This window comes from Furipterus horrens, unplaced genomic scaffold (assembly GCF_987537825.1).
Source record: "Furipterus horrens unplaced genomic scaffold, mFurHor1.1.pri manual_scaffold_5, whole genome shotgun sequence".
Classification (NCBI taxonomy): domain Eukaryota; kingdom Metazoa; phylum Chordata; class Mammalia; order Chiroptera; family Furipteridae; genus Furipterus; species Furipterus horrens.
In genome coordinates this window covers 74813143-74825241 of record NW_028327175.1, presented here as the reverse complement: position 1 = coordinate 74825241, position 12099 = coordinate 74813143, and the positions used below count along the sequence as shown (strand labels likewise).

Here is a 12099-nt window from a genome sequence, read left to right as displayed (position 1 = left end):
GAAACAAAAACTGTATATAATATATTGTATTCATTTATCAATAAAAATTTTTAGCAATTTCATTATTCACAATTATTATGAAAAAAAAGCAATGTATCTAAATATCTTTTTTCTTCTTCAGATTGATTAAATTTCTCCCATGTCTCCTGGTTGGTGTGGCTAGTGGATTGAGCACTGGCCAGAAAACCGAAAGGTTGCTGGTTCAAACCCCAGTCAGGGCACATGCCTGGGTGCGGGCCAGGTCCCCAGATAGAGGTGTGAGAGAGGCAACCAATCAATGTATCTCTCACACATATCTGTTTCTTTCCCTCTCTTCTCTCCTCTCTAAAAAATTATAATAAATAAAAATTTTTAAAAAAGAATAAATCAGAGACACATACTTCTTTTAAAAAACAAAAAACAAAACTTCTCCCATGTCTTTTCAAACATTGTATCTGCATAAACCTACAATCATCTAAACTTTTTAAAAACTTTATTAATATAGAATAAATGCACATTAACTATGTCTATCAGTTAAGTAAACAGTTAATTCACAGGAAATCTAATTAGTGTATAAATAATAATGACCACTCAAAATCTAATTAATGTGTAAATAATAAAATTGTTAATATATTAAAATGTTTCATTATAGTTAACATATTTTGAATGAATTATATAACTCATTGAACTTCCCTGCTTTCATTTTCCACATATATCTTGAGTAGTATTCCAGTATTACCAATTTCCTTGGAAATGTAGATTTGGGAGTCATCAATTAATGTTTAAATCATGATGAAAAATAATTCAAACAGATACAAAGAAAAGGATTGAAGGGCAAGGACTGAGGCCTAAAGCCTGAGGAATATTAATTATCGATTTCATCATAACACTTAACTGTGAAGTGTTCTTGTTAATCAATTGTTTATTGCACTTTTCTACCTGCTGAATGTAAATCTATGAGTGCAGAGACTGTGTCTATTATTCCAGGATGTCTCCATCCGTGGCACACATAGACAGTCATAGAGGTCGGTTAACTGTGTTTAATTAGAAGGCAGAAGAGAAAAGAAGAGAAACACAGACCAGAGGTGGAAGAAGCAGAAGAGAAGAGGAAATGAAGAAATGCAGAGGAGAGGGAAGTGAAAAAGGACAAAAGCCAAACGTACATCAAGCACCTTCCTAACGATATCTGGAGCTCAATAATGTGCCTTTGCCTTTGCATTCATTCATTTAGTCCTGATGACAATCCTGTAAAGTGCACATTACTAAATACATTTTACAGATGAGGAAAAAAATCACCTAAATGCAATTATCCAAAATGAATTGACTCAAATCCCCACATTTTCTCCACCTTGCCCTGTTACTGAAAAGAGAGCCTTTAAATAATACTGGGAGAAAGGGATCAATGGGGTATAACGAAAAACAGGTTTCAACTGGATGAATGAATAAAATACTGGTATCACATAAATTAAAAACAAGGAGATTTATTTTTAAAAGGCAATGTGAGTGCTAAAAGCTGTTAAGTTGTTCATAACTGCAAACTTTAGAAGAAATTTATTTTTAGAAATGAAAAATCATAACATATAATGACATTTAAAATTTTTTTCTTCCATTCAATTTAAACTACACGAGGACACTGGCATTAAAATAATGTGATTATAAGTAACATTTGTGTAACAATTACTTTGTGCAAATTTTAAACACAAATTTTAATAGTACAGGAGAAGAAAAGAGTGAGTTTTGAGTAGTTAAACTATGTACACTAAAAATTTCCCTTAATTTGGTCAACCCTATTGAGGTTAGCAGTACGTAAGTCATAAGTTAATTTTATAATACTTTGTTTAAAAATATTTTGTAATCTATTATTGCTAAAGGACAATAATATTCAATACGTCAAATACAGAGAAGATCCAAAACATACCTATCATCTAAAAGTTAATAGTATACATTTTAAAATATTTATGCTTGATGAAAATAACATCAAGAGTAAGGAATAAAGACTAGCAGAGAAATAAGCACACACATTAAACCATTATCATTTCTGTGATAACCAAATATCAGCTATATAAAAAACAATAGTAGTTTACTAAGTGGTAGGCACTGTTCTATGTGCTTTAAATGTGCAAACTTAACTATTCCTAACAAGCCCAAGAGTAGGTAAATCTGTAATTCCCATTTTACACACTGGAAAATGAGGGCAGAAAAAGCCTCATAACTTCCCTAAAATGGCATACTTATTAAGTGGTAGAAGAGGGACACAAACCCAAGCAATCTGGCTGTGCAGCTGGAGCTCTCTCTAGAGTAATGACTCCATTGCATTCAGTGCTTCTGGAAGGTTACCTATGAGGTAGGCAATGGATGAACTAAGGAAGCAACACTTAGGCCCTTGTACATGTACATGTACATGTACATGTACTACCTATTCAAAGAAATTAATTAAGGCCTTGCCTTCATGAATAAAAAATACATAAGATAATCCTGCAGAAAAATCTAAAATTCATACTTAAGAACTCAATTGATATCTACTAATTAACTCACATGTGAATTAAGGTACATTAAAAAAAGGGAAATGGAATATGTTTTAATAGTATTTTATAATATACAAAATATTTTTACACACATTATCTTACTTTAGTGTCATAGAAAGTCTGTCAGACAAGGTGATTATGGATTCCTTTAAAAATTTATGATATAGTTAATTCAAAGCACATGATATTATGACGTAAAATAAAAAAGAAGTCCAATTCCTCGATTCAACAGATACAGATTGAAAACTTAGATTCTTACCACTAGACAGCTAAAAAAAAAAAAACATGAAGGAAAATGATATTTTTAAATAAATAAATAAAATAAATAGGAACATCATCCAATGTTGACTCAGGGATCAGAAAATTCTAGTATTTCTATCATTAGATTCTAGGGCAGCTAACAAAGTTTTCACCCTCCTAATTTGCCCCAGAAGGCAGATTCTTCTTCTCTGCCAAGCTAGAAGCGAAGACTAAGAGAAAATAATTTGGGGTTTTATAGAACATTTAAACAACTCAAAATGCCTTCAAGATTATTAGCACATTTAATCTGTCAATAACCCAATTGGATAAGAAAGGGTTTATCTTCTAATTGGGCATTTTCCAAAGTATGATCCAATGCATGCTTGTCCCTTCAGGACTCTGGTTGGAAAGGGGTTAGGCCAATATTTCCAAAGACACGGCATTTCATGTTGTATTTCCCCTCTTGGGCATCTGATATTAAAAGTTTAGAAAATTACTGCAGTCAATAAAACTGTTTTGCCTTAATCCAGCATGTACCAAATTACTTCCCTTTAAAACACGTCAAGGACACCAAATTCTTCTGCCTTTCTATTGTACTACCTCACTGATCCTCCTCCTCAGTCTTTTCAGGATTCATTCCTTCTCTCCTAGACCCCTAACTTAAAGGGCTCCAGAGTTGTCTTTGTTTCTCTTTTCTTCTCTATGCTCTCTCACTTGGTGACCTACTACAGTCAAATGATTTTAAATACCATCTGATGCCTACAATTCTCAAAAAAATTTTTAAAGATTTATTTATTTTTAGAGAGAGGGGGAGGAAGGGAGAGAGAGAGAAAGAGAAACATAACGTGTGAGAGAAACATCAGTCAGCTGCTTCTCACATGCCCCCAACTGGGGGCCCAGCCTGCAAGCCAGGCATGTGCCCTGACTGGGAATTGAACCCGCAACTTTTCAGTTCACAGGCAGGCGTTCAATCCACTGAGCCATACCAGCCAAGGCTACAATTCTCAAATTTATAGCTTTAGTTCGAATCATGCTCCTGAACTCCATGCTCAAATGTGTTTTTATGAAAAGATAAACAAGTCTTGTTCTTCCTCATCAAAGCTGCTCTATATTCATGCACTTGAAACAAATTCAATTCTTCTAATGTTCCTGCTAAACACCTAAAGACATCCTTGACGCCTCTCTCATAATCCACGTTTAATCCTCAGGAAATCTCACCGGCTCAACTTTCAAAATATATCCAAAAGCTAAAAAGTTCTCGCCACATCTTTGCTAACATCCTTGCCCAGTCATCTTCTATTGCCTGGGTTAGCATTCTTCCACCTTTGCTCCCCTTAGGTATATTCTCAACACAGTTACAGTGAGTCATTTCGATCAAACGTCAGAGTGAGTCATTCCTCTGTCATAACCTCCCCCACCCCCAACTCAAAGCCTTCCCATTTCATACAGGAAACAGATATAATCCTGAAAGGCCCTGAGATCTGTTCTTTAGCAATTCTTTGATCGCATTCCCTGTGTTTTCAGCTTCCCCTCCACTCAGACCTTCTTACTGTACCTTGGACACTCCAAACACGTTCCTGTCTTATAGTCGTTGCAAGGAATGTACCCTCTGACTGGAATGTTCTTTCCCCAGAAATTAAGTAGCTGAATATTCTGTTTCAAGTCTTTGTTCAAATGTCACACTTTCAATGATGCTTATCCTTTCATTTAAAACTGGGTCCCAACCTCTAAACTCCCAACCTTCTACCCTGCTCTGTTTCTACACCTTGGCATTTATTATCTTCCATTATAAATATATAGTTTCTTACTAATTGCCACTCACTACATAATGTACTCTCTAACAGAGATTTTATATTAGTTTTATTCACCTATGTACACATAGCATCTAGAAATGTGTTTGACATATAGTAGGTGCTCAAAAAAACTGCTTGAATAATTGAAACATAGTTATTCAGAGACAATATTGTGTGATACTTAATATTTATCATTTTCTCCTTTCTATTTTGGCCATAAATACACATGGTGGAAAAAGACAGATTAGAAGCATGACTGTTCCTGACAGAGATGATTATACTAACTGCTGACAACATTTTTAAAAGATTTGTGTAAATTCATAGACGAGCTTTAATTTCCTCAAATTAATTGCCAAAATAAACATCAATACATTTATTAATCTGACTATATAATCCTAACTCTGATTACACATCTGAATCACCTTGGAATTTTTACAAGAATATACAGCTATACCTTTTAAGTGGTATAGTGTCTTAAGGCAGTCTTCAATAGAAGCATTCACCCCTGAAGAGTCAGTGCTTTGGTTAACACTGGCATTAATTAGGATCATGTGGAATAGGTCACTGTCTCTCTACTCTTACATAACATTTAAGCCAGTTTGCACTATTTTCCATCATGTCATAGTTTAATTTTTAGTTCTTTCAATTCTTCCAATATTCAACTAAATTTCTCTTCTTGAAATTTTACACCACTTACAAAGATGAAATTTATAAATAGGATGGAATTGCTTATGTTAATTTCAGGCTCTTCTTAAAATAATATTCACAGAATAATTCTTAATTATGCAAAAAGTTCACTTACCTAGGTGAGAGTATTATTAAGTTTTAAAACTATGCATCTCAAATATTTCTGCTTGTTTTATAAAATATTCTGTAAAATCACATTAATTGACATCAATTTGGGGAATGACTTATTTATAAAATGTCATTTTATTACTTTAAACTATATACAGTCATACCTCAGTACTCATAGTTAATGCATTTCAGAACTCAAGATGAGTGCCAAACTGACAAGTACCAAACATGAATGCGAGTGATGAAGCATTTTCTCCTGCAGGGCAGCATCGTGACTCATAAAAGCTCTAGCAAGTGTGATGAGTTCAGAGCAAGTGCCGAGAGCTGAAACATTTTTTTTTCTCATCAAAATGCGAAGAGTACAGGGTTTGATATGTTCTGACGCCAACAAGTACCAAGGTATAACTGTATATTATAGTATTCCTTTGTAATTTCCTTAAAGAATTATTAAAGTCATTGTTTCAATGAATAGATGACATATTTATAATTAGCATTTCAATTATTTAAAATAAATTTGATAAAGTGAAATACATTACACTACTTTGCAAAAAATTACAAGGTATTATCATTATTGAATAAATGGTTTTAAGAGAAAATGTGCAAGTGTCAGAGAGTATATACAGTTTGAAATGTATTATGCATTCTCTCTGAAACATTTATTGTTTTAAAAGCTTCTGTTCAATGATTATGAAAGATAAAAAAGTCTAAATGATCATAAGTTTTTAATGAGTAAGTATGAACTTGTATATTTTAAATGTCGAAGTGAAGTTTTCCATTGTAGTTATCAAATGGGGATATGCTACATCTAGTGACTTTAATAACATCTTTTTTCTATCATAACAACACCAAGAGGGGGTCATATGCACACAGAATTACTTAAAATAAATGAGGTTGCCAGCTTTAACCTATCTGTCTCTAAATCAAGCTATGAAGTAACCAACTCAACACCCTCATGGAGACAAGGAAGTATTATAAACCACACTCAACCTTACTAGCTAAGGTTTTCAAAAACCAAGTAAAAGAAAAAACTTCAGAAGTTTCTCTGAAAGAATGCATATGCCAGATAGTTATCAAGAATCCTAAAGCAAGAATGGAAATCTAGAAGGGTCCTTTTTACCTGACAGGACAGTAAAGGAGAGCAAAGAATTATTAACTAATAATTCACAATATAATGTGGAGATTAGCATGGCTCAGTTAATAACAAAAATAACAATAATCATAATATTTTAAATATTTCCTACTCATTTTCACATTTATCACATGTTCAAACGTAGCCCCTTTTTGCCTATCAGACATTGAATCTGTTAAACATTCAAACTACACTATTCAGAATCACATAAACTAAAAATTATTAAATACTAACTATAATTACTATGATAGTTCTTGATATAGACTAAATTCAGCTACCCACAGAAAAAGCCAAGGATATAGCTCAGGTTTTTTCATCCTTGGCACTGCTGACATTTTGGGTTAGTTTTTTGTTGGGTGTTTGAAGGGAGGGGCTGTCCTGTGCATTGTAGGATGTTTAGCAGCATCACCGGAATCTATCCACTAGATAACAATAGCAATTACTAACTATGAAAATCAAAAATGTTTTGAAAGATTACCAGATGTCTCCGGGGTAGGGGGAATAAAATTGCTCCTTGGTGAGAACCACCAACATAAGATGAAAGGAAGAAAGGAAAGAAGGAAGAAAGGGAGAAAGGGAAAGTATTTTTGTACTAGGCATTCTTAAACAGTTAATAAAATAATATAAAATAAGTTTAATTTCTAGTTGGTGGATTTAAACGTGTTTATTGTAGTTTAGATATTTGTAAGAAAAAAATCTTATTGTGAAAACACAGATAAATAAGATTCTACTATTCTTAAGAAGAAAAAATTAATAATAAATTGCTTTCTCCTTATTTATATTCTATCTTAAGAATAATACCCTACCTTCCTGCTGTCTCCCAGGAATAAAAACAATTGCAGTCTTTGTTTTCATTTTTGAAGACAAGAGAAGAGCTTTTTCCTCTAACTCTACAGATGATTCCTGAAAGTGCTCTCCAAGTGACCTGAAGGTGACTGACAAGTCTATCTTGCATTTACAAACAAGTTTAATAGGACCTGCATATTAACAAGAGTAATAATTTGTTATAGTAAACCAGAATCAACTTTTGTATTCACTTATTACCTATATACTACTCTTTCAGGCTTCTTGTTCAATTACTCTTTGGCTTACCATAGATGTAACTGATCGTGCATCTTCTTCATAATTTATTACCGGAGGTGGCTCTTTTCCATCATTTTCTTGCACTTTTTGCTCTAGTAATTGTTTCTGTGCTGTAAACTTTGCCTCTGTGCACCTCAGCTGCTGCACTGACTGTTTCAGCTCTTCAAGTGTCTGTTTTTGGCTTATCAGAAGCACAATACTAAAAAAGAACACATTAAAAATTAATTATTTTGACTTTTTTAAGAAATAGACTTTAAAGAAACCCAAAAATATGCTTCTGTTTTCATCTTTATGAGTCCTACAGAATCAGAAGAATTAGAAAACTAAACAGATTTTGAATCCTCACAGTAGTTATTAAATGCAAGCATTAACAAAATGAAAGAAAATGTTTGGAAGCAAAAACCAAATTCAAGATGCTTTCAAATATATTATGATCTATGGCATTCATTTTATTTCATAGCTAAACCATCTACCTCAAAGAGTATAGACACTTAAGTCCAGAAGCATAGAGCCTAAAATGAATTAACATGACTGAAGCAGAATCTTAAATTTATTTCATATCTCAAATGGAATATAGCTAGAGTCAAATCTGTGCGCAGAGTAAAATTAAATCAAGTTGACAGCCCGGGACCAAGCTCTTTGTATATTGTGAGGGGTGTGTGTTTTGAATTGGGGGAAGCTGTTCTAAGACTGAGGGCTAAGCTGTGATTAAGGGAATAAGCATAAGTCCCCCAAATCTTTCCAATGTCACCACTATAAAGACAAAAGACTTCCCAACCCTTCCTTTAGAGAACTACATAGTCCACATGTTGCCTTGTTGTGACTTTTTACCCCTTGGAGGCTACCCTTAGTGGAAATTTCAAACTAATCCGACCGCATTTAAGCAACAACAACCACCACCATCACAAAGGTAGCTGTGATGGGGAATACCTCTGGAAACGCTGTCATACATAGTATGTTAATACCTTAAAGAACTGTGCCCTGCACTACCAGAGTAAGTTATACGTAAGAGACAGAGCATCAATAATTGAGAAAGCTTCAAAGTTGAAGAATAAGGTCAGAACGGTACCTTCTTAAAGTGGAACATAAAAGGATCAACAAACTGAGTAAATAATCATAGGCAAAGGAACCTACACTAAGAGATTTACTTATAAATATGATGCTGATTAATACTTTGAAACTCAATTCCAATCAAAATGAGTAGGACGCAACCTCAGTGGATGCTTTTATAGAGAGCTTAAATCTCCTCAATTATATTACAACAGGTTTCCAGAGAGTATCTTAACAGAAAGGTACAGAATTGAGTGAAATGTTGGAAAGAACTAGTGATTAAGATTATTTGTATAAAAGATCAAGCAATGTTCAAAACAGAAATCACTCTAAACAGCAGATTCAGTAACAGAAGTAATGAAGAGGTATATACCATATTGTCAGAGCTCACGAATACCTCCCTAGTAAAATCATCATGACATAGTAAAAACAATGTAATTATAGTGAATTTAAGCAGATCCAACTTCATGACTTCATCCCTTTGCTTTTCTCATCTTTGGTTTTATCATTGGAAAAATTTATGATAATAATAGCTAACTTATTGTCAGGGTCGTTCTGAGAATTCAATAAAATAATATTTGAAAAATCATCAACAAAATACATTTTAAAATTTCAGAAAATGGAAATTATTATTTATATCATCTTCATTCAATCGTCCATGACCTGAGTTCTAGATCCACACAAATTTTCTGACAAATTCATGCTGGTTTACTTATTTAATGATATCTCCTTTCACATAATAAATTCGTTATAATTTTTTTATTTCTTGGTGAATCTCTGAAGAAAAAGTTATTTTTAAAACAATCACTTTTGTGAGCATAAATTCTTAAGGACCAGGTTCTGGAAAAAAATTACGTTCATATGAATGTAAAGCTCTCTGACAGTTTCTTCTTTGCATTTCCTAGCTACCACAAGATTCACAACAATGACAACAGTATAAAGTACAATTTAAAATGTGTAAGGTAAAATGGTAAAGATGTATTTTCATGTACATCTGCAAGATCAGTCCAAAAAAAGAAAGATGAATGATTTCACAGATGTGGACAAAATCAATAGGAAAGTATACATGAAAATAATAACATTCTAAAAGAATTACTGTTACCAGTAGTCTTTTGCAAAGAAATTTCATAAAGACAAATGGGAAAAAATGCAAAAAATAAATAAAATAAAATTTAAAGAATGAAATGACAAATAAAGCACTATAATTGCAAAAAAAATAAAAAGTAAATATTAACTGAATACATACTCTAACAAATTTTTTAAAAATCTACTTATGGAAATAAAAAACATTTATTGTATTATATATTAAACTCTATGTCAGGCTGGCTGAATAATGGTCCCCTTAAGTTGACCAGGTCCTCATGCTTAGAACCTGTCACTTTATATGACAAAGGGGAGTTTCCAGACATGACGAAGCTGAGAAGGTTGAGATGGAAGAGTATCCTGGATTATCCAGGTGACCCCTATTAATATAGTAATGAGCATCTGATAAGAGAGGAGCCAGAGGGGTAACAGAAAAGGCAATGTGACAATAAAAATAAGGAGAAATGGAAATGTGATGAAGGGCCAATAACCAAGAAATGAGGACAACCTCTAGAAGCTGGGAAAAGCAAAGAAGGATCTTCTTCCCAAAAGCCATCAGAAGAAATCAACAGCTTGGTTTTAGGCCTTAAGACTCATTTCTGACTTCTGTTCTCCAGAAAAGTAAAAGAATAAATTCATGTGTTTTTTTTAAACATGTAGCTTTTTAATTTGTAAATTAAAATTATATAAACTAACTTGTATGTTGCCAGAGGGTTCTTTTAAGTTCTTTGTTAAAAAGCTGTACTGATGAGAACTCTCTGCCTCAGGTCTCTCTTGCTGTGGCATTACATGGAAGTGAATAGAGAGAGGGACTGATCTTGTACCTAAACTGCAGCTAAGGCCGTCGCGAGTTGGGGATATGACAGCTCAGACTTCAGACTGTGTGACAAAAGTGAAGAGGAATAAACAATATTTTGATACTCTTCTTTTATCTGTAAAACCAGGAGTTGAGTCTTCCCCATCTGAAAGACTCTTGGGGTCTGTTTCTGGCAGTTTGCAGTATTACTAAGTGGAATGCATGGGTTCCAAAAGTGCTCTGCCTCGAACACTGAGTTCCGACCCTTCTGAGCTCCACTGGGAAGACTGCACTACCGGACTTTTGGACTTGTAGCTCTGGCATTCTCAGGACTTGGGATCCATCTCCATGTTTTATTTACCTTCAAAGACACAATTAAATGGCTTGGTTTTTAAGTCTTGTGTTCTAGTCGTTTTTGACTCTGGGAGTGGCAATCTGCTACCATCAAGAAGCAGCCAAAAACAGCTTTTAATTGAAGCTGCCTTAAAGCATTATTTTAGACTTGGAAGCTTATGAAAGCGAATCTCATTCCTTAAAACCAGCCTGCTGTAGTGGGAAGAGCACTCAGATGAGCCTAGAAGACCTAGGTCCCAGTTTGTGTCTCATGTTTCTCATCTTTGAAGTCCCCAGAGCAGTTTTTCCTGAGGAACACTCAGTTACTACTGCAATAGGTCTGAGTACATCAGACCACAAGGTTAATGGGGATGTGACTGGGGATGGAAAAAAGTTCCCCCAAAATAAGTGCTCAGGGTTTCTCTTGGAACAATTTAAATAGAGTACTTAATCATTTATTTGACATACAGTAGTCACCTGGATATTAATTTCCTTTCTTGAGCAGTTAGAACCTTAAAGTTCTCTAATGTACCATCTCGGTTATCAATGTCCAAAGATTTAAGAACACAATAAAAGCACTGCAGCTAAGTCAATCTCAGAAATCATAATGGCATGCTTCAAAGTTACCAAGAGTATCAATTTTTCTTACACAGACATGCAGAAGAGCTAGTTAGTAGAAATTTGAGGGTCAATAATATGATGTATAACAGAGCTTTTATTTTACATAAATAGAAGCATGCCCATATGAGGGTTTACTTCAAGGTTCAGTATAGTTCTGAGAAAACAGGAATGATAAAGGAAGAACTATAGGGGACCGAGTTTGTTAACAATGGTCAAAAATCAGATGGTGCATCTAACCAAGTAAAATTTGAAATATGTAGTTTAAAGCTTGAGATGTATTTAAAGTCACAGGAGTGCTGGAAGCCTTTTTTTGTAAAAATATGCTTTATTGATTATGCTGTTACAATTGTCCCAATATCTTTTCCCTTTGTTCCTCTCCACCCAGTGACCCCCTCTTTCCAGTCCCCCCCATCCAAATTCATGTTTTAAGTTACCAAGTTTGTGGCAGTTTGTTACAGCAGCAAGAGGAAACTAATATAAACCCTAATCAAAATCATACCCATTTTTGGTTCATTGAAATGACTGAACTGGACTGGAAGGGTTTTTATGGTTGGGCAGTGGCCAGTAACAACTAAAAGTATATATTTGAGAAGAAAATTGAGTCAGAAGCATTATTCAACCAGAAAGAAAAATAACTGTGAGTTAAATAAATAATAAATTTGTTTCAGCATA

The 12099-nt window shown here is 33.9% G+C and overlaps 1 protein-coding gene across 2 annotated transcripts in view; it reads right to left on the bottom strand.

The window, feature by feature from the left end:
* FER (FER tyrosine kinase) overlaps positions 1 to 12099 on the bottom strand; it is a 451604-nt gene that overhangs the window by 332256 nt on the left and 107249 nt on the right. For both annotated transcript variants that reach the window (XM_090276547.1, XM_090276548.1), the window contains exon 9: positions 7554 to 7743. In XM_090276547.1, the coding sequence (XP_090132673.1) occupies positions 7554 to 7743 (190 nt within the window). The remainder of the gene's footprint in view (positions 1 to 7553; positions 7744 to 12099) is intronic.